The following is a 24601-nucleotide window of genomic DNA, read 5'->3' on the forward strand; positions in this document are numbered from 1 at the left end:
GGACTTATTAGAACTCATCTCTATATATATATATATATATATATATATATATATATATATATATATATATATATATATATATATATATATATATATATATATATATATATATATATATATATATATAGAGAGAGAGAGATTGAATCATGTGAGGCACCCTACTTAGGGTGAGGCTACTGGACACTTCTAAACCATTGGATCTAAAAACTAATAACGCACTAGATAATTCCACGTGTCTCGTACAAAACCAAATCTAACAAACACCATTCACGTCATACTTCTTCAGTTACTCCACTGACTCCACACTCTTCACTTTCTCTCTCTTCATCTCGTCTTCTCCTCCGTCACTTTTCTCCTCTCTTCTCCGAAATCGACATTCATAGAGAGAATAAGTGTCGGAAAACAAACAAAAAAAATTCATGATTTAGGCTTTTTGTGATATTCCGCAAAATATAAACCCTAGAATTTGGGGAAAAGAGATGGCGGATGTTGTACTACATATCTATGATGTGACGAACAGTGGATCCGAAAAGATGAACAACGCTATTTCCAACATTAATAAGCTCTTCAAAGATGGTATTGGTTTTGGTGGAATCTTTCATAGTGTTGTTCAGGTTTAATTTTGTTTCCATTTTTGCTGTTTTTTTCATAATTTTTGGATTTTGTGCTAAATCTAGGGTTTTATTTTCTGTAATTTGTGAATTTTGTTTGATATTTTGTGTTGTAGTAGATGCGATTACGATTGTGTTGTTAATTTCAGCTTAATGTGTAGAGGATCTATGATGTTAAGTAGTACTCGAAGAATGTAGTAATTTGTGTTGATTTTAATTAGGAAATGTCGTATTTTGGTGTTGATTCGAATTTTGCGTCTATTAGTAAGTGTGAGTTTCTGATTACGGAGAGTGATTTTGATTTATCGAGGCGGAATGTGCTAATCTTAATTCAGATTTTGATAGTCTTAAACTGTCATATTATTTTTTCCAATATTGCAGTGAGATCCAAGGCAGCGGCTTTGACGGACCTGTACCAGCTAGCATATCTGTTCTGCATAATGCAACTGAACTGTGAGTTGACATGTAATTATGTTCCATAATTCCGCTTAACTCCTAATATCAATTCGCTTGGAACGTTTGTAGCACAAATTCTGGTAGAAATGTTTCATGATAAAGACTATCATGACTCATGAGATTGACCCATATTATGGGGTGATTATTTGGTGCTTTTATTTTCTAATAGGTCAATGGATATATAGTTGTGATTATGGTTGACTTCGACTAATTGTTTATGCAGAAGGATAAGTGACTTAAATGGATATGACTCCAAATTTCCGCTACTGCAAAATTTGACGAATTTGCAAAGATTGTGAGTCATATGTCAAAACTTGTGGAATCTAAGAAACCAAAAAGTAGGACTGCTCTAAGTTCTAACTTCATCATGATCAATTTCTGGCAGGGTTTTGAGGAACTGTAACATCTCTGGATCTATTCCGGATTATATAGCAAAAAATCTGCCTCTGGAATCGCTGTAAATCTCTTCGTTTCTTGCATAGTGTCGTAAATAAATTTTTGATTGATGCCATTTTGCTTAGTTGACCATATTGGAATCAGAAAGGTGTCAATGTTTATTCTTATCATGAGATGGGTTCCTGACTTTACATCCACACTGTAACTCATGCAGAGACCTTAGCTTCAACAGCTTAAACGGTACAATTTCTTGATTCGACGTTTCCGACATATAAAAAATCTGTAAGCATTCAAATTCATGTATGACGAGGTCTTTCCATTGTCTTTATGTGAGGTTAAATTCTCTAATTGTTTTCTCTTCATATCTGCAAGTTTCACAGTCGTAGGTATTGTCTCACAGCAACAATTTTTTTGACAACTGATCATTGTTCCTCCTGTAACTCCATGAATGGTGACAGCAACAAAGAAAAGAGATAGGACGAGTGAGTATAACTTGTGCATTGCTATAAACTGCATTGCTATAAACTGCATTTGTTCGAGTCCTGCATTTGTTCGAGTCCGGTAATTTTAGTTTATTTTTTCCGTATACCGTCTAATTCCGTTTCTGCTGCTAATACAGGGCCTTAAAAAAATAGATAGGGTGTCTAATTCCGTTTCTGCTGCGTGATTTTTAATAATGCTGCTAATACAGAAGCTTGGAAAGATAGATATAGGGAGTATGTTGGAGACATGAAAATATTTGGATCTATTTATCTGTAATTTAAATTCTTTAAGAATGCTGATGTAGTTATGTGCACTATCCCGAAAATGGTAAAATATACGGAGTACTTGTATTCGCTCTAAATATGAATAGTTAGTCTATCTTTCTATTCAGAATTAATAGATCTTGTCATATATTGTCTACATACTGCATAGTGTGGACGTTATGTTATCTATGAATAATGCACAGTGGACACCCTACAAATATGCATGAAATAGGTGTGGGAAAAAAATGGAGACTGAGAAGAAGATTAGTAGTTCTATCTCACCAGATGTGGAGAAAAAGAAGCTGTTATTGCAGGTAACGAGCGTTGAGGAAGGAGGGTTCAGGTTTTCTGAGTTCTACATCCTCGATTTTCGGACCGGTCAAGTGTCAGATTGCCCTTTTCTTTTATTTGCCAATTATGGCTCTAGGTTCACAATTCACAAGAAGGGAATGTCTTTTCTAGACTTGAGGGGAAGTGATTGTGAAGGGGGTTGGTAGGAAGTCCCTTATGTAAGCAAAGATCTCAGCATTATACATTTGTTCGAGTCCTGCATTTGTTCGAGTCCGGTAATTTTAGTTTATTTTTTCCGTATACCGTCTTGTGAAAATCGGAGTTCTTACCTCGGTTCTGGATGCATGCTTTGGTTGTTTGTTTGTCTTGGTGCTATGCCACCCTGATTAACTCATGGTGATTTTCTCTGCAGGTTAAACAAATATAAATATCATCTAAATAATTTTTTGACTAATATCATCTATTAGCTCAAAAGGTAGAGCATTTAAATATCATCTAAATAATTTTTTGACTAATATCATCTATTAGCTCAAAAGGTAGAGCATTGTGCTATAGCGCAAGATGTGAGTTCGAGTCTCATATAGATGAACAAATATAAATATAGGATTTTAACCATTTATGATGACCAAGTTTCACAAAACAAGCTCTAAGATTCACTGAACAAGGTCTGAGATTCACAAAACAAAGTTTGAGATTCACCTAATAAAGAAAAGAGCAAAATAGGTGATTTTAACCACTTATGATGATCAAGTTTCACAAAACAAGCCTTAAGATTCACTGAATAAGGTATGAGATTCACAAAATAAGGTTTGAGATTCACTAAATAAGGAAAAGAGCAAGAAACGTGATTTTAACCACTTACGATGACCAAGTTTCACAAAACAAGCTCTAAGATTCACTGAACAAGGTCTGAGATTCACAAAACAAAGTCTGAGATTCACTTAATAAAGAAAAGAGCAAAATAGGTTATTTAAACCACTTATGATGATCAAGTTTCACAAAACAAGCCTTAAGATTCACTGAATAAGGTATGAGATTCACAAAATAAGGTTTGAGATTCACCAAACAAGGAAAAGAGCAAAAAAGTGATTTTAACCACTTATGATGACCAAGTTTCACAAAACAAGTTCTAAGATTCATCGAACAAGGTCCGAGATTCACAAAACAAAGTCCGAGATTCACCTAATAAACAAGCCCTAAGATTCACCGAATAAGGTATGAGATTCACAAAATAAGGTCTGAGATTCACCAAATAAGGAAAAAGGCAAAAAAGGTGATTTTAACCACTTATTATGACCAAGTTTCACAAAACAAGCTCTAAGATTCACTGAACAAGGTCTGAGATTCACAAAACAAAGTTTGAGATTCACCTAATAAAGAAAAGAGCAAAATAGGCGATTTTAACCACTTATGATGATCAAGTTTCACAAAACAAGCCCTAAGATTCACTGAATAAGGTATGAGATTCACAAAATAAGGTCTGAGATTCACCAAATAAGGAAAAGAGCAAAAAAGGTGATTTTAACCACTTATGATGACCAAGTTTCACAAAACAAGCTCTCAGATTCACTGAATAAGGTCTGAGATTCACAAAACAAGGTCTGAGATTCACCAAACAACAAAATCCACTCAATTCCTGATTGAGAAAGAGAAGGAAAGAGGAGAGAAATTGAGAATGCCATAAATGAAGCACAAATTGAGGAAGCAATACACTCTGCTGGCTCATCTGTCTACTGGGCTTCGGTGGCTTTCCTGGCACTAATTTGGCAGCCTTTGGGCTTGTGCTTCGGCTTTGAGGAGTTGGGCTAGGTTCCTTGTCCTTACTGTTTGTTGAAGTTATCTTTCGTGAACATTGGTTATGTTTCAAAGAGTTAAGATGGGTGTCTTCTTGTGAAGAAACAGTTTGTTTTCGAGGGATTGGTTTGTATGTAAGTTTACGGAGGGTAAACGTCGTAAGTGATGGCTTGAGTTACTGCTAGTATCACTGTTATTTCCACCTGCATCAAAGAATAAACATTGTTAACAAGGATAACGTCCCAAATGCAAGGTAATGCTTGATTTATTATATTGACTGTTCTAGCAAAACTTATATTCACTTCGTAAGCAATTACATGGCTGAGTCACTCGGGTTAGATTTTGGCGTCTTATAAAGGTTGAACAGCTCAGCATTGTGTTGTCTTGTTGGCGTCTTTTTTAGTTTTGTGTTGACAATTTGGTGAGTCCGGCCGCCTCGCCATAATGAGGTGCCTCACCGGATCCGGCCTCTCTCTCTCTCTCTCTCTCTCTATATATATATATATATATATATATATATATATATATATATATATATATATAGAAGTTGCATCAAGTGAGTCTAGGTATCTTAGGTGAGTCTAGCATTTTAATCTCAACCATTCGATTTGAAACAAATGAATGGCTGAGATTAATCCTAGCTCATACTATATAAACTTAAAAATCTAACCTAACAGCATCATAACCTAATATCACTTTATCTCTCTTCCTCCCATCTCTCTCTAAATCGTCTTCTTCTACAGATCCCCAAATTCTAGGTTTCCAATTTTCAACAATTCACGTTTAATTAATCTCATCAATTTTAGAAACTCAAGCAATAAGCAATTTTATTAGTTCAATCAATTCAGTTAATTCATGATTCTAGCAATTCGGGATTGAATCTATTCAATCGATTTAAACAACTTAATCAAACCCCGATTTAGATCTTTCAGCTGAAATCGCATTTTTCGTTCGATTACCTTCAATCGATTTCCGTGTTAGTTCTACGCTTTCTAGTTAATTTAAAAATTGTTATTGTTGATTGTTCATACTATTAATGTCGATTATATGTTGTATTCAAACTATTTTCAAACGTTAGGGCTATGTCATGGTGAAACTAACAATCTTTCGTTTTCTCATGCTTTGTTGTAATTGATTTATGTGTTAATTTGCGATTTTATGGATTATTTTGTGGTATAACATCATTTTATATTATTTACCGTTTATTATTTGTGTTATAAATGTTTGTAAAAAAAATTAAGGTTTTCACATTATTAAATTCATACCTGGATTTGTTTTCGTGAAATTGCGGTAAATGTGAGGATTCAATTAGTTTTCGTAAAAAATCAACGAAACTTTATTCTATCGTAATAGCGTTAAAGAACATTAAAACCGCATGATGTAATTGAACTTAAAATATCCTTACAACATTGTATATTTGATGTTATGTGATTTTTTTCAATTAAATATGATGGTTTAACATTGTCATAAACTCGCAATGATGTGATATTCTTTGTAATGATGTTATCGTAATGATGTTTCTTTGTAATGATGTTTCTTGTAATATTGTTACTGTGAAATTATCATTAATAATGGACCACCGACTTTCGCATATGGTTTATCTAGTAATTGTCGAATGTTTTGTTTTGGTTGTCAGAAGAATTGAAGAAAGAAGAAGGTTTGAGAAATCAACCAACACAAAAAAAGGCGCACAAGGATACAATATATACAAAAAAAAAGCAAGACGTTGAATAATCAATCATGGAGATAGGCATGAAGAAAGCAATGTTATTGAAGTTGGAATGATAGTGGACACTTTTACCATTATTGTTGTGTTATTTGTTGTATGGTCAACACCACTTTATTGCTTTATTAGTTTATTAGATAACTTTGTACGTTCCTCCTAATTCCAATACAACCAATCCTTATTCTGCCACGTCACAACAATAGTGTTAAAGAATATCGGTCATTAATCAAAGTTACGATTGTTCTTTGTAACATCTTCAAGTTATATTTAATTTTTCAATGGTATATCAATATTATCAGAACAATGTTAATGTAAAAACATTAATTCATTAAACTAACATGACAACAATGTTACAATAATTATTATTTAGTTTGTGTATTATATCAAACGGTGTATAAAGTAGTTCAAAAATGTAATGAAAAAGTTGTATGTTTCGTATTTTAAAAGTGACAATGTTATCAGTAACATTGATACTGAGAATTGTGTTCTTGTAACATCATTCATTCATAAAAATAATACGGATACTGTGTTAAAAGACCAAACTTTAATTACTTCAATAATAAAAAATCAAGTGAAAACAGACTAGCCCAGTTGATCCACTAAAATGATTTGCAATATCACATCGTATTAATGTGAAAAGTTTACAAGAAGTATAGATCATAATCACACATCAAAATATGACAATAATGTTAACAGCCTCAACTAGGATTTCAACTTCATTAACGTTGCCTTCTTCACACCTATCTTCATGACCGATTAGCCAGAGTCTTACTCCATTTTGTATATATCTTCTCTTTGCGCCCCTTTTTTGTATTGGTTGATTTCTCAAACTTTCTTCTTCAAATATTCTTACATTAAAAACAAAATATTCGACTATTAATAACTAAAACTTATGCGAAGCTTGTGGTCCATCATTATTCATAATTTTAAGAACATTATTTGTGAGTTTACGACAATTGTTATACCATCAAATTTAATGAGAAAAAACCAATAACATCAAATATACAATATTGTAATAAAGATTTCAAGTTCGGTTTCATCATGCAAAGTAGTAATGTTACGTAAACGCTATTACTGATAAGAAGAAGAGTTGAGGATTTTATGAAATCGTTCTGATTACGTCATCATGCAAGAGTAATATTACAAGAACGCTATTACATTAATCAATCCCACGCAAACACAAAAGCGTACATTAATTACTCGTTTTATAAATCGTTAACCCTAATTTTTAGGCGAAAATTAGAACATGAAGTATCACAGAATTTAATAACTAAGAAAACAAAAACTAGAATTAATTTCTCAATTTCTATGTTCGAAAAAGTGAATATATATACAATCAATTGACAATTTATTTATATAATTCATGATCAACAAAAGCAACATGCAAATTAAACCTAATTTTTTGGCGAAAAATCAATTAATCAGTTTGAGCAAAACATTAACCCTAAATCAATTAATAGTTTCTTCATATCATCAATAAAATTAACAACAACCACAACAACAATAACAATCATCATCAACAACAACAACAACAACCTGAAATAACATAAATCACAACGAAATTTTTGTAAAAATATAACGAAAATTGAGAGCGATTTATACCTCTTCTTTATGCGATAAACCGATCTAATATAATCTTAACTAAACTTTTTTGAAGATCTTCGCTTGATTTTAATAAAAATTTCGTTTGATTTTTAATGTTTTTTGGAAAAAGAGGCGGTTGAAGGAATTAGATCGTCTGTTTTTTTGTTGAATAATTGATGACTATGGTGTTTAGAGAGAGAGAGAGGGGGAGAGAATACTTGTAGAGAGATAAAATTTATGACAATAATGAGACGTGAAAGAGGAAGTGTTTAGTTTTATAATTTTGCAGATTGATAGAGGGTGACGTGGAAGAATGAGGGCTGTTGGATCTTGTTGATCCAACGGTTCTTATTGATATGCTAGACTCATCTAAGATGCTAGACTCATGGGATGCTCACTCTATATATATATATATATATATATAGTATTGATTGATGATTAGCATCTTCCAAGTTACGTGAATATAAAAGGCAATCGAACAATCCCTAAACTTAGATATATGTGAGGGATTAATAACAAGGACATACTTGCAGGGGAGTTACATAGTAGCAACTTAGTAATGGGTAACATTCGCTAGTCGCTACCCCAGATTTCAGAAAAATAGTTAAAATTATTAATTATGGCTTAACGCGACCCGAAAATCTCTAAAAATGCGATCTTATCAAAGATATTAAACTATAAGTAAAATTTTGTTATCCAAAATTTTATCTTTAACTACGCCAATACTTACACGGGGTATATGATATATGAGTATGCAGATTGTACAAAAGAATATTATGCCAACTGCGGCCAATCTGACTAACCGTGGTGTGTGTGTTACTCCGGTTTGTAACTTTTGTCACTCTTCTCCGAAAATGCCGCACTATTGCTCAAAGATGTTTGGAAATCCTCTGCGCTTGGTATTAACTCAAAGGTAAACTCCTCAGTGCCTTTTTCGAGTTGGCTCGCTGATTTGGTTTTATATTTCTCACGTCAATGTTCTGCTTCCCATAACTATCTTCTCTACTTTTGTTGTGTTCTACAAGCAATTTGGTCTATCCTTAATTCTATAGATTTTCAAGACCGTTTGGTAGATCCTTTGCGCATATGTCAACTTGCAGATCGGCTTGTCTTCTCGCGTAAACAGTTTCCGGATGTTTGGTCCTCCTTTGCTGCTTCGCAATACATTTTCTCAACCTACCCAACACAGTGTTGCCGCGTTCTACATGTATATTTCTGTCGAAAGCCTTCCTATGCACTATGGATACAGCTGTTCCATCTCCGACTCAGTTTATGAAAGCAATTACCAGGCGCATCTTAGGGCTAAATCTTTCTTCGAGGCGACAACTAAAGCATTACTCGTAGCAATGTGTAATGCTCAATCAACATGCTACAGCTCCGCCTCTTTCATGATCTCTTATCCAAAACTATCCTCAGTTCTGACATCAGTACCAATATGTGTTCGAAATTCCATTAAGGAAATTCGAAATTTTCTTGTAATTTATTTCTACTGTTAGCTTAGCTATAAGCTAGGACTCTCTTATTCTTTATTTTCGTTATTTAATATAATCGGTTTATTGTTATAAAAAAAAAAAGAATATTCGAATACACACTCACACTCAATTCCATATATTTGTCTATACTTATGACACAATTTCATTAATTTAGATTCAAAAAAGATAGAACGTGAATTTGATTCCTTTTATATCAATCTACAAAAAGGCTACAAGGTTATAGAAGGATCCTAATGTGAACTCTTCAATGATGAGCAATATGATCACACCACAAATGGGGTTGTGTTGTCTCCCATTGGTTTCAACTTTACATTATTGACACTGTCTTCATCCATTTTTTTCAAATCCCTCTCTATTTAAGTCAAAATTGGTTCACTTATTATTCATTAAATTTAATTGATTTGACAAATTAAACCAATATTAAACTTCTTGACATGATATGTGTATTGAATTGAAGATTTTGTGCAATTTCTTTGACGAGACACAACTCAATAAAGGTTAATCTAGTAAGAGAAATACGCTTTTTGGATAATAAAAGTCGATTGTTATGAGCAGTAGTCATGCCAACTTTTAAGTTATTACTAAGATTAAGATAAAATTTGAGAAAATTCTATTTATCAAATTATCTTTACCAATTTTTCTGTTAGGAAGCTTCATGAGATCATTTCAATTAAACAAACATTATCTTTGATAAAAATAAAAACACTTCATATAAATGTAGCTTCAATCAATCAATACTAAGATGAATTTTTTTTATCAAATACTTTAAATGAGCTTTCTTTCAACCCAATAAACTTCCAAATTCTTAAATGTCAGCCAATTAAACTCATGATGATATTAACGCAAATACTAATGATATGTTAGAAACTCATCATGATCAACATTATAACTTATTAAACAAGTCAGTAGATATTCTTTAAAACGGATACGAATAAAATGACTCAAATCACACTCCACTTATATAAAAGGGACAAATCTTTTACTAATCTGACTGCATAATAACTACAAAATTCATAAGCTCATTGTAAAATATTGATGAATAAGGAGTAATAGTTGATGAAGGAGCAAAAGAGTAGCTCCTAGGACCACGTCGAAAAAGCAAGTAATGGCCTTCCAAATATTCACCTTGTTATTGGGCTTTGTTAAAGGTCCCCGTTATCACCTTTCATTTTCTCAACTTCGTGTGCAAAATTTTAATGTGATTTCTAAAAGTTAAAAAGAAAGAAAAGGATGTCAACATTAAAATGATGACGTTTTAACTTGTTTTTTCTTTAAAATATGTGACTATTGGCCTATAATGCCGACAAAATCGCCAAATAATCAAAACTCATTTGTCAAAAAAACTATACAAGAAATTAAAGTTTAGAGATTAGAGATTAGGTGACGATAATATACTAGAATCGTCGGCTTGTCGCTACATACCAACTATTAAACTATATCAAATGAGAGGTTGAAATATATTTTGGACAATTTGTTTTGAAAATAAGTGAGGCATAACTCAAGTGTAAATTTCAATGTAAAATCAATAGTACGTGGTTATTGTAGGCCATTGATTTATTGTAAGACAATTTATGACATGCCAACTTTCCTTTAACATCTGACAAAAAAAATAAAAATAAAAAACTTTCCTTTAACAGAACATTAGTCTCATACTTTCATGTAAATAGTTACTAGTAATATGGTAAATAAAGCAATTCATGCTCAGATATCACTAAACAAATCATTTCATTTATATGACCTTGCTTGATCATGGTTAATCAAGTAATTAGCATTGTTAATGTGTGACCAAAGGTGGTTAATTTGTGACCAAAAACAAAAAATGGTCAATTTGTGACCAAGGTTGGTCAAAAGAGATGGTCTTATTGACATTCTATGTGTCAATTTCTTATTGGTTGAACAATTATAAAACAATAAAAAAAACTACTCTACACTACTCTACTCTACTTTCGTAGCTAGAATTTGGGAAAACTTTCGTAACTAGAATTTGCTTTTAATACATTTTATCATTTCGTAGTATTTAATTTTTTTTTTTAAATGTATGCGGTATTTTATATGTCGAATCATGTTTTTCAATAATTTTTTTTAATTGTTAATGAAATCATCTAATCACTTTTCAAAATTATAACGTTATTTAATATTTTTTTCCGAAAAGTACACCATAAGATTAATGTAGTCGTAAAATATTGGAGTAGTTTTTTTTTTTGGGTATTCCTCTTTCACATACGCATTTTACTCTTTTGCATACGCAAAGTACCTTCCTACCCCTTTCATTTTCTCAATTTTCTCTCCTCCCTCATCTCATGCTACATGTATACGGAGTAATAATTAAAGATATCCATCACCCCTTCCCCACCATGCCACAACCTCCATTCCTGTCCACGAACACCAACCGTCCCTATCGCAAGCGATCCTACCCGTCGTCGACCCGACCACCAGGTTCTTTTCCCAACCAATGTCACGGCCACGACTCCACCAACGAACCACCCTTAACGCAGCCCCAGTCAATCCTGATGTAATCCCTGTACACTACCATGTTCCTTCGCACTCCCATCGCACATCATTTATCTTCCATATGCTCTTATGTATTGTAAAGTTTATTAATCAAAAACAAAAACAAAATTGACAAGACAATTAAGTCTTGAATGGCTATCTGATTAAAATCTCAAATTGACAAGCAATGACGTCGTATTGGTCATTCTCTTCATATTGAAATGGTGGTGAAAGAAATTTTTTGAAAGAAATGGTACTTTAAATCAATTTGACAAGCAATTAAGTCATACGGAGTAAATGCTAATTTGATTAAAATTCGCCAATTGTGTAATGTGTTATACTTTTATAGCCTTATAGTACCCTAAATCACACAAACAATCTAGTTACACAATGTAATTTTGTATAATAGACAACAAATTAATGTAATTTTTTGATAAATCTGAGTAGTTACTTGTTGGATATCAGAATTAAGATTCATAACTGAAAAATGTGAGTGATATTGAATTAGGTTTTAAGAGAGAGAATATAAAATCAAGGTTTTTTTGTTGAGGGAAAGAGTAGTGTTTGGAAATATTGTGAAAAAAATGTATGTAAAAGAATAAAAGTTGTTTGTGAAAGAGCAACACCGTTTTTTTATTAAGATATTTACAATAATAGAAAAATAACTATATTTATAAAATATTAGGAAAAATAATTGTAAAAGTAAGAGAGAGAAAAGTGGGATAGAGAATGTGGAAAATGATTGGGAATGTTGTAAAGTGGATAATGATTGAGTTGATGACCTAGGTCGCGACCTTCTGTTTGGGAGGGTGAAAATGGGGCAAGGTTAATAAAATAAAATGGGATTAAAGAGTAAAATCGGGTCGCGACCTAGTTAGCGCGACCACTGCTAGAGGATGGTCTAATAGCGGAGATTTAAAGTTCACAGGTGATTGATCACACCGGCCAGAAACACAGGCGTATTAAAAACAGATTATGGACCGGACCCCTAAAGCCTTAAGGGGGCGAAAAAATCGACATTCAAGAAAATAACTACAAGACATTGAAAGATTTAACAACATTTCACCAAGAAAAAAATAAAGGAAAAGACATGGAACATTGATACGTCTCTTTATTTACAAAAACCGGGACATATTTGGATCATCAACTACTCTAAATGGGAAAATGGATCAAACATATTTTGCTATTGAAGTTACAAAGACACTTTACAATCGAAAATTTTTCCAAGCATCCCACAAGGAATGTTACATGAGCTTACAATTGGACGACTTATCTTTCGATTTTTGGTCTTGCTTTGAGGATGATGATGTTGCTTTGGCACTACTTCTAGGAACCTGCAACATCATCAATTTTCATCATACTCAACTTATAAAATCACTACATACTCAAATAATCAAAATTCATTGAAGTTACAAATACAATGACCTTCATGAAATATTTCACATCTCATTCTTGCAGATTGTTTCTTTCCTTCTTTCGAGGCAATGAAATAGTACAGTATATCGAAAGATACAATGTACTACAGAATATTAAAGGTCAGATTCACCACATATCTTTCATTCTCCTCCTGTAGTTACTAGTAGCAATGTACCAACCAAATGTCGACAAAGGAGAAAGCTAACTTGTGACGGTATAAACAAATATTTTTCTATCAAACCCATCACTTGCACCATACGATAAGTTCTGAAAGCTACTAACAAACAATATCATAATATGCACCATACACCCCCAGTCCATCCATCACACAATCATCAAAATCATAAACAAATAGGAGCATGCTTACTTTAGACTAACATCCCATTTATATTATCCTCTTTCTATTTTGATGTTTATTTTTTAATATTAGTCTCTTCATATATATGTCAACTTTGATTTGTCAAAAAATTATATTCAAAGATTCTGCATCTCACCTGAGGACCAGTTATGAGTCTAGAGCTCCCGACAGTTGAAGGCTGCTGCGGGGGATTACGTTGGGGTTGTTGCTGCTGCTGCTGCTGCTCAAACTCCTGCTGTTGCAGGGCTATTGCCAGCTGTAGATCAGAACTGTAACAATAGGTAAACAAACTGGTTACTAAAGGAACCTTACAGCATAAGTAATACGTTTGCTAGTCTACTAGAAAAAGAGTGAATAGAAAAATAGTTAGATAGATAGCTTACTTCATGTTTACGCCATCAGGGGATGAACTGTCTATGCTAGCCAGATAATCCTGCGATAGGACGAATAGGATTTTCTTAGCAAAGGCAGCTATCGTACTAGTTGTGCAATCACATAATCATGTCCAACAAATGAAAAGAGTATCAATGAGAAGCATACAGCAGTAGTAGAAACAGCATTCTGCTGGTCCCATGTACCATTATTAGTGCTGCTTTCCAGCCTGAATTCCTTGAAATTACAAGTCATAAATAATGTGTCTCCATTAACCTGCACAACCAGGTAGATGTGATCATAAGATACAGTTTAGGAAAACACAACAAAAATGGTTGAGTGGAGAAAAGGGGGATTGGTAGATTGGGACGATAACATACACGACTATATACAAACTTAGCAAAAATGTAGTTTTAAAGAATATTTGTTGTCTTCCACTGGTATAATCCAAGTGACTTTGGCTACAAAAGAGTATAGGAACTACTGAGGAAGCATAACAAAACATCTTGATCCAGTAGATATCCCGTTATTTGCAAAGTCAGGAGAGGTCCAAATGTATGTACGTCATCCTTAACTAATAATTAAGTAGATATATTGTTCTCAATACATACCTCACGTTTTTAAGGCAACATTGTAACTATTATTACAGCCTAAAATTATCCTCCCTCCGTCCCGGTCATTTGTTTACCTATTTCATTTATGGGTGTCTCATTGTCCACGTCATTCAATAACATCACCTACAAATAGTCCCCCTCCCCTCTCCTTGGTCTTTGTGCCAAAACCAAAGGTAAACAAATGACCGGGACAGGAGGGAGTATAAGACAATTGAGGACAAAAAGGGAAAATATGGATAATACAGCAGCAGTAGCAATCACGTTTGAACAACATAGCAAAAGTTCAAAACAAAGCCATGCCCCAAGTCCCCGCCCACCCTCCCCAGAAAGAACAGTTACCAACCACGAAGCACAAAAACCAGGACAACGAGAAAGAAAACCTTCCATGGCTCGGATTATTGAAACGTTCTATGAGAGGCATTGAAATAGACCACAAGGATTGTCATTAGCAAGAAAATTAGGCCTTCATCATTAGCTTAATTGCTGAGAACATCAGAAACTATAAGCATTCTCACCTCATTCAACTTTTCCCACACTAGATCCGGCTGATTCATGTATCCTTGATCTGTAGCTAAGAGATAAAGTTCGCCTTCAAACTGTCATATTGAAGAGCAACAGATTCTTAACACAAACTTAAAAGTATAAACCATTACAAACCGCAATAAAGAGCGCAACTAAGATCTACCTTGAACATTGTGCTGAAGTGGTTATTTCGAAAGAAAACACAAAGCTCGCGCTCTTTGAGTCCTTCTTGCAAGCTAAATAGACTGCACAAAAAGAAAGACATCATAAGCGCCAGTTGTTTAACCGCAGGAACTTATATTATAAAGCAGCAGAAGCCGGAAGCAAACCCGTAAAATGTCAACTGACTCGCATTGCTTTTCAAAAAGTTGCTGATGAGATCCCCTGAGATTGGAGAAAATGTGAGTACAAGATGCAGGTAGCAAAAGTAAAATTATAGTTATACAGCACAGAAATATACAATAAGTTTGCAAGTCTTGAGTGATATACCCTGTCTCAGCGTCACTGCATCTTTTGGGGATCCATCAAAAGCATCGGCAGTGCCTTTATCAGCTTGCTCAGCTAAAACCACCTCACCTTCATAGACAGGTTCTCGATCTTCGCAGATTGATCTGGATGCATCCAGTATACACTCCTCTCCTTCATATATGGGTTCGCTGCCATCAAGACTCGGCGTAAATGATTCAACTGCCTCAATGCTCTGTGTTTTAACACTAGATGACTCGGAACCAGCAGAACCTTCAACTGGAGCCCCATTTTCTCCTCCATTTTGTTTATGTAACTCTTCAGCAAAATCTTGTACAGAACTAGACAGGTTTTCAATGTTTTGAGAAGGCACTTTGGGTTCAATGGGAGGCAATGAGGCTGCAGCTTCTTGGGAAATTTGAACATCGAGAGGGCAGGTAGGCAAATCATTAGACGAAGAACCTTCAAAAGGCTGAACGCTAACCAACTGATCGTTAAGTCTTTCCTGATTATCTCTCACGGTGAGAGTGGCATCATGATCTTCTACGGAGGCACTGTTCACTGAACTATCAGAAGGCTTTAGATTGGAGGTTTCATCGTGATCGTGTTCTTTGCTCACATTAACATCGTCGGCCGATGTGGACTTTATCACATTCAAATTCTCACCAGCAAGCAGAGAGACATTTTCTGTAGAAGTTGAAGCAACATTATTGGGTATTTCATTCTCGGATATCCGCAACACTCTCAAAAGCTCTTCCTCTTCTTCAATGTCTCCTTTTCTAGGACTGTGCGGATCTGCAGTAGAACGAGGAGAATCGTCTAAAGATTTAGCCCGCGAAAGGCTAGGTGACGGAACGCCTAAAGTTGCAGTAGTAGCAGCTGCAAAATCAATGCAATCATCATCCACTTTATCCTTTCCCTCACTCTCCATTTTACGTGCCTCCAGTGAAACAAGATCACTCATGATAGTATTATACGATTTTGAACCAATTGCTTGAGAAGTATCATGATCCTGGCACACGTGCACATATAGATCAGACCATCACGACAAAAAAGGGCGAGGAAAAATTTAGCAGCAAGAAAAAACCAGGACCATGCTGCATTATGACATTGTATCAAATAGAGAGAGTCAAACAAGAATTAATATCCAGTACATGGAAGACTAAACCAAGGATCACCAATAATCCAGAACAAAATCACATCTTACAAACAAGAAGATAGGACTATAATGCAAGACAAATATTCTTTCTAAAACCCCCAGCAGTCATAGAAAGGTAAGTTTGGCGAAGTACTAGATACTCAATAGTAGCTTTCGGTAGCACAATATGTGGGGAAAAAATGAACAATGACCAGGAAAAAATAAAAAGATGAGGTGCTTGGACTGGGGAAGCAGTAAAGAAAAGCGAAATACAAATTTGAGTATTCAGTTTTGATTTCTTCTCATTCTCTTACATAAATGTCATAAAAAAAGGTCATAGCAAACAAAACTTAATGCTTGACCATGACTAATGTAAGAGATGGCCAACTTGAACTTACGAGGGTAGGATGAAAGAGAACATTCAGGCCACTGAACCTAACAAGTGCCAAAGGTAGCCTATGAACCACAATTTCGCTTTCATAGTAGAATTATCAAGATAGAAAGGAGTTCCTTGAATGCAAATTCAAATGAGATGGGACAAGCGAAAACAATTCATGTTCTTCTATCTTCAAAAATGGCCGCTTGTATACAACCTTACTCTTAAAAGGTTAAAACAAAAAGTGGCGGTTTTTATTACTCATTAAGAATACCAACAAATATTTCACCACTTTGACTGATCATTCGCGTATCAAGATTAACAACCAAAATAGAATCAGGAATTGTCTATACAGAAGCAGTGAATGCATACCTGAGGATCAACTAACCAACCATGATACAATGGGATGTCCAGAAGGTCAAATATTGCGCACTCTGGAGTAAACTCAAAATCATTAATCCTATAAAATGCAAGAAAATCAAATCAATTAGAAATCTTGGGAAAAGAAGGCAGTCGACCAAAAATAATGGATAACTACACCTATAAAAACATAAAATCAGGGCCATACCTACAAAATTTTGTATTTACATCAATTCCAGTTGTAAGTCGAGGAAGCAAATCAATAGCATCAGCAATGTTTTGCTGTTGATTTTCGACATACTCTGCGTCTTTATTCTGCATCCCATTAAGATATGTTATCGGCATATTTACTATGACAAGCTATATAAATCCGACAAAAAGGCGATGGAAAAGCATTTACATTCACATTACTATTTGAATCAATCAGTCGTTCAGCAACCAACGAAAGTAGCTTCTCTTGAGATACTTCAGTTATATCAGCATTCAGGTTCAACTGATTCCTCAACAAAAGCACGTTACCTGCAAAAAGACATAAAGATGAAGAAGAACAACAACAATATTACCCAAGTGCCTCAAGGGGTCTCACAAATTTCAAGGAGGTCAGATGTACACAACCTTACCCCTATGTTTACAACACAAAGAGGCTATTTCCAAATTACTCAAAATGAAAATTGTGTCAGAGTTACATTGAATGACTGTTTTTCGTCACAACTAAAAGAAGCGCAACCAATTTAGCAAGCCATTTTGTTCTATTCCATCATAATCCTAAACCAAAGAACAATAAGTCTTTGGCTCTATCGGAAAAGGAAACAAATGGACACAAAGATACAATAAGGAAAAACAATAGCTTGTTCTCTAATTCTTAACAGTGAACACTTCAAGTACTTATCATAACATGCCATGCACTTGTATCTTTGAACAAAATCTTGTTGCAGAAGATCGTTATGATACAAGTAATCAGGCATTACTATAAAAATCCAAAATCAGCAAGCCAAAGTGGAAACTTTATATCCATACATTTGTTTCTTCGATCGATACACGTTTGACACGTCACACTAGGTGCAGTTAGTTCCACGAATTTTCTTAAATTCATCTCCCGGATAACAGGTTACAAAACTGAACCTGTTCAAAAAGCAACCCAAACGAATTCTAAAAACCTTTACTAACTTGATAGTGGACCATAATGACAGTGCTCAGTCATGTACGGTTCGCAATTCTGATGCACTTGTTCCAAATTTCGAACTTCTTTATAACAGCTCATGTACGCTTCGCAATTCTGATGCACTTGTTCCAAATTTCAAACTTCTTTATAACAGCTCTTCGCAAACCGCATCTAAACGTATCCTTAATTATACACAACCTCCATTAGAAATCAGTATTTACTAGCGAATTGTGCATTTACAAACCAACACATTTCCGGTTCACAATGCTCAAAAATAAAATCCTAATTTCTCAAATCCGCCATATGATAAATGTCGTTCCACAAATTGTCAAAAAATACTCTTCCAGCAACTCAATTTGCATACGAATTCGCATAATCACGTTATCAAAACACAATAATCAACACAGTGATCATCCAAAATCGCCTCATTAATCAATACTTCACGATGCAACTTCCAAGATTTAACGCAATTGATTCAAGATCAACGCGCTAGAACAAAATCACATCAAACAAACCGCAACTAAAATCGCTCTACGTAACGCAATGAAATCAAACAAAACTAAACAATCTAACATTCAAATCGAACAAATTAAATCAAAATTAGGTTAACACCTCGACAAAATCACATCATTTACATTTTACAAATCGAAGTTATAATTCAAAAATAAACATGAAAAGAGAAGAATGAAACATACAAATGGCGAGGAGAGGGCAAGGGCCATTATCATTTTGAAGAACGATAGGACAAGAACGACCGAAGAACTGAATAGTTTTAGTCTTGTGGATGATAACGACGTCGTTTTGAGAAGGTTTATCTGTATAAGAAGGATCGTCGTTGTTAAGTGAGGATTGTTGTTGTTGTTGCTGTTCGGAAGAGTCGGAAGCCATGGATGAAGATTGAGATGAGCTTGGAGTTTTGAGAAGGAAGGTTGGTTTGTTGTTGTTGTTGTTGTTGTTATTAAGTTGATCGATGAGGAAGTTGTTGCTAAGTACGTGCGGGTTGTAAGAAAATGAAATGAGAGATGATTTGACTCACCTATTAAGATGGTGGAAATTAATAATAATTAATAATTAATACTCCTTCCGTCCTGGTCAATTGCTGTCCTTTGGTTTTGGCATAAAGACCAAGGAAAGAGGAAATAGCCAATAACTAAATGACAAGTGGAACAAATTGAATGAGAATGACCAAATTACTCATCAAGTTCATTCCTAAAATAGAAAGGACAACAAATGATTGAGACACCCAAATATGGAAAAGAACAACAAATGATCGGGACGGAAGGAGTAATTAATTAATAATAATTGTTATAATTAATCGTATTTGCTAAATCCCGCACGTAGTTTTGCTAAATCCCGCACAATTTACCTCAATTTTCCAATCCTACCCTTCCTTCATCTTGAAAACAAATTAAAAAAATTCTCTCCCTTTCCTCCCCAAAACCTAACCAGTTAGACAATTATGGATTTTAATTTGGACAAATCACAAGTAATTTGAACGTTTTATCAACAAATCTATTAACACACATCGTTTAATCGATTGAAATGGCTGTTTTTTTCTTAAAAGATGGAATTTTATAATTAGGGTTTGGATTTTGGGCTGTTAAACGAGTGGTTGTTGGCTGTCGAATTGGTCGGGGTAGGGTGGTCGGAGAAGGATCGACGTTATGGGGAAAGCACAGTGAGTAGTCACTTGTTCTTGTTGCGGTGGATGTTTAAGAGGAGTATTGCGGTGACTCTTTGAGGGTTACTAGCGGTGGTTGCGATGATGAATACAAGTTCGCCGATGTAGGTGGTGGTCGGCGCTGGGGAGGCCGGGGTGATCGTTGCCGGGAGGGTGGTAGTGATTGGGCGGTTGGTGGACTGAATGCCGAGTTGTTTTTGAGTTTTGTTTGCTTTTTTTGTTTCCTTCTAATTTCTCTCTCTAATTGTGTGTGAAAAGTGGGAGGGGTAAAGTTGGAATAAGACGGGAAAATGTGTTGGATTAAGCAAAATTGTGTGCGGGATTTAGCATATCCCTAATTAATTAATGGATCATTTCACCTACTCCCTCCATTCAACTCCACTTTACAATTTTCTATTTTGCGCACTATTCATAAGCGGACATTCAACTTCAATTTTCTCTCGATAAATAAGTGAAAATATATTCATGTGGGATCTTATTTGATTCGTCTTTAAGAGTACATTAAAAATATTTAATTTTTATAATTTTTGGAAATACGCAGCTAATGATATTTTTCGTGTAAAAGCTGTGTTGGCAAACGTGATAAAAGAAAGTTGTAAAGTGGAGTTGAATGGAGGGAGTAATTTCCACCAATAAGTGGATTATACATCTGATATAGTACATCAGATGGTATAGTTTTTGAGCATTAAGATAAAGTTTTTGAGTTTTAATCTAAATTTTTTGAGTTTTATTATAAAGTTTTTGAGTTTATTTACTTAAACTTTAATCTAAAAAAGTTACATTATAACTCAAAAAGATAACATATAAGTTCAACAAAATTTGATTTTTGACATCATAAAACTAAAATGTAATTTATAAACTTTATAGTACTCGAAAAAATTACACAAAAACTCAAAAAGTGATTAAGTATGATGTAGTACATACGATGTACAATCCTTTTTCTCAATTTCCACTAATAGTTATAATTAATTATTTGTTAGTTGTTACACTAAATATATTAGAGTTAAATACATCTTATAAATAAATGATACTCCCTCCAATTACATTTATTATTCCTCTTTCCCTTTCTATCCATTTTCCTTATTGTTCCCTCTTTCCTTTTTTTGAACAACTTTGTTTGGTCCAAAATCAATTTGATGTGGGGTCATGTGTATTATGTGGTCCAAATTGATTCCTTTATTTCTTATGCCAAAAAAAAGGGGGAACAATAAATGAAATTGGAGAGAGTATAATATGTGATATAAATTGTAGTTAATGTTTGTGTATATATTTAAGTTTTTGTTAAAAAATTGTCTCTATGATTTTTTTCTATTAGTTAAGTTAATACTTCTTATCAATAGTTATTTATCTCCATTTTGAGGTTTATTATTGAATAGTGATGTGATTTGTGTGGTTCCAATCCACTCATCTTTTTTCTTTAATCTTTGTGCCAGAAGTAATAGCTAACTATGAACCGGACGGAGAGAGTAACATTATTGTTTAAGCGATGTAAAAGTTACTCCCTCCGTCCCGATCAATTGTTGTTGTAATACACGTAATATGATGAAATTCATATTTACGTTTCGAGCATTTTTAATAATTAATTATGACGTTTATAATTAATAATTGTGAATAAGACGGAATGATATAATAAAGGGATAAAATAATAAATAACATAATAATGAGTCAGTATGACAATTGAATAATAATAATATACGATAATTCATATAATAATAATAAACGATACTTATGTTATAATAATAATAATAATATTCATAATAATAATATTATTATTATTATTATTATACTTATGATAATTAGTAATTTCCTAATAACTTTCCTAAAGACGACTTTTTACTAGTATAAAAGCATGGCATGACCTACATAATAGGTTTTATTCACATATTTTACACATAGAGGGAGATCTAGGGCATAAAGAAGGAAGAATTTAGCTTTTATTATCGTCTCAAGGTAAGACCGTCTTATAATTTAATGTATTGATTTTGTAATTGTTATAACTCGTAAACTAGACCACCGTTTGACGAACTAAGACCGTCACCATGACCGTGGGACACCAGGGAGTGACCGGACACATGTTGGGCAACCGTTGACTGACGGGAAGGGGGTGGTTTGCTGATGTTTTCGAGGGTGGTCGAAAGGGATATGCAGTATGTGTTTATACGGATTTTAACCCTTTTCGTGACTGGTTTGGACCTGGACCTGGGTTGGGACAACTTAAGGTGGTTAGTCGACCACCGTGGGTGGCTGTAGGTTGTCGAGTGTAACACCCCAACTACCCGACCAAGATAATTGGGGCGTTACCGTCTCGGTTTCCCGAGGTAGTGAAAACGGAGATACAATCCAAGAACAATTTATAAGTAGCATGTTTAATGGTTTACAACGAATAAATGAACAATGAAAGATTACAAGTCATGACCCCTAAGCTAATCTATTAATCATGTCCGACTCGGAGATCATCAAACCTCGTCCCTTCTCCCCGATGTTGTCAGGATCGAGATTCTACATTGGATCGATGGGGAGGGTAGGATCGAATCGGTAGAATCGGATCGTAGAATCGCAAGATTCTACAAACTCACTAAATATAATTTTTTATTTGGTAAAAACATATAATTGAAAATCAAAACACTTATTTATGAATATTTATTCATAAATATTGGTAATTAATGATTTTAGTATCATTGTATGAACAACTTACACGAAAATTGGGTTTTACGGTGTAATTATATAAAAATATAAATTAATTTTTATTTATTATGGAATCGGATTGTATGATCGTAAAATAGTAGGATCGTATTATGATCACATCTCTAGAAATTTTGAAATTAATAGGATCGTAAGGTTATACAACTATGATAGAATCGTAGGATCCAGGATCGGTCAAGCATTTTTGGATCGTAAAATCGTAGAATCGTTGGATCGAATCGCGATTCTGACAACAATGCTTCTCCCGCATGCTACCAAAGCTAACCTGTAAACAACTGCTCCCCATATGATCGGAAATATCATATGGATCGATACAAGCCACCCCGGAAATAAGTGACATTTACACGGACACAACAAACGTCAGTTTCAATGATAAATTCAAGACATGACATAATAAGGAAATAAGCAACATGTTGATTATGTGAATGAGACACGAATAAATCAACATCATACCGGTACCGGGACACGCCCAGACATACCCTCATTCTCTACTCCGGTACCGGGACACGCCCAGGCATACCGATCACTACACTAGGTATCGGGACACGCCCAGACGTACCGGGTCCGGAAGCCAACCGGATCCCCTGCCAGACGTCGTGTCTCAACCACACGCGTCCCTCCGTACTCAAGCCATTAATGTGCACATTCCCCTTGGAGTGGGAAGCTCCAAGGGGCGACCCGAGCGCAAGACGGTTTCCCAACCGTCTCCTCAACGATCAAGTACCACCACCAAAGATATCCAACACACACAATTCACTCACAACTATACATAGAAAATGGAAGAGCCACATTAAGCATATGACCAATTCATGAATTCCATCCCACATGTTATGAATAACAACCTTTCTAATACCCACATGACATACTAACCAATTTATGAATGCATATGACAAAGCAAGACATACAAACATGCTTATACAACATTGAAACCGAGTAGGATAACCTACCTTTAAGCATAATCCTCAAGCTAATCGAAATCGCCAAGTATCCATCTCATAAAACCGTCTCATCCTACATAAACCATGTAATAACTATCATAATTCACTCTATACTAAATTACAACATAAAATACCTCATTATTAGTTACTAACTATTCATTTTACATAACTAAATACTAATTAATCTCTCTTAATAAACCCTAACTCGAATTTACTAATAAGACAAAGAGGAAAGGGTGAGATTTCTACTTACAAAGGTAGATCGGGACATAGGAGGCATGTTCCACCATTAATCCAAACTTGAATGCCAAAAGAAGAGCATTGAAAGCATTTTAGAGAGAGAGAGGGGAATGAGTTTGGAGAGATAAGAAAGAGGAAGGTGGAAATGATTTTGGGGTTAGGGGAGAAAGGGGGTAAATCCCGTATTCTGAAAACAGCGGCACTCGACCGAGTGCCGAGTCCACTCGGTCGAGTGGACTCACTCGGTTGAGTCGACTCGCTCGGTCAAGTGTACTATTCACTTGACCGAGTAAACCCACTCGATCAGCTGCAACATCACACGGTCTAGGCTCGGTCTAGTGTAAGGCTATCCTTTCCTTCCTCTCACGCGTCCCAAGGTCTAAGTACGGGTCCCACAAATGTCGGGTATTACATCGAGGGTGGTGGTTTATGCGGTGGTTTGACCGGCTGTTGTGTTAGTTGCTGTTGTAGTTTGAAACTGTGTACATATAAGGGATTATAAACCCACACCTTGACTGAATTGACCACGACCTTTGGCTGGTGGTTCATGGTGGATGGGTTGGCTGATGGTGGTGGTTACTTGGTGGTTAAACCGAGTATATAAGTTGTAGTTGATGTTGTTGTTGGCGTCGTGGAGTAGTAGCTGGGGCGTAGTTTAGGAGGTCGTGT

General features: G+C 34.7%; 1 protein-coding gene and 1 long non-coding RNA gene across 2 annotated transcripts; one reads left to right on the plus strand and one right to left on the minus strand.

The window, feature by feature from the left end:
• The first annotated feature begins 968 nt into the window (after window positions 1-968).
• Window positions 969-1715, plus strand: LOC141652205 (uncharacterized). The gene is made up of 4 exons (XR_012547033.1): window positions 969-1064; window positions 1291-1362; window positions 1453-1524; window positions 1678-1715. It is a non-coding gene; the product is annotated as an uncharacterized LOC141652205 (long non-coding RNA).
• Window positions 1716-12637: 10922 nt separating this feature from the next.
• Window positions 12638-19402, minus strand: LOC141653414 (uncharacterized). The gene is made up of 12 exons (XM_074461171.1): window positions 19066-19402; window positions 17609-17727; window positions 17417-17523; window positions 17221-17308; window positions 15359-16346; window positions 15199-15253; window positions 15033-15114; window positions 14863-14943; window positions 13902-14009; window positions 13745-13794; window positions 13498-13630; window positions 12638-12921 (listed from the first exon to the last, which is right to left on the minus strand). The coding sequence occupies exons 1-12, from the start codon at window positions 19256-19258 to the stop codon at window positions 12832-12834; spliced, it is 2094 nt and encodes a 697-aa protein (XP_074317272.1). The 5' UTR covers window positions 19259-19402; the 3' UTR covers window positions 12638-12831.
• Window positions 19403-24601: the final 5199 nt, after the last annotated feature.

This window comes from Silene latifolia, chromosome 4, assembly GCF_048544455.1.
Source record: "Silene latifolia isolate original U9 population chromosome 4, ASM4854445v1, whole genome shotgun sequence".
Taxonomy (NCBI): Eukaryota; Viridiplantae; Streptophyta; class Magnoliopsida; order Caryophyllales; family Caryophyllaceae; genus Silene; species Silene latifolia.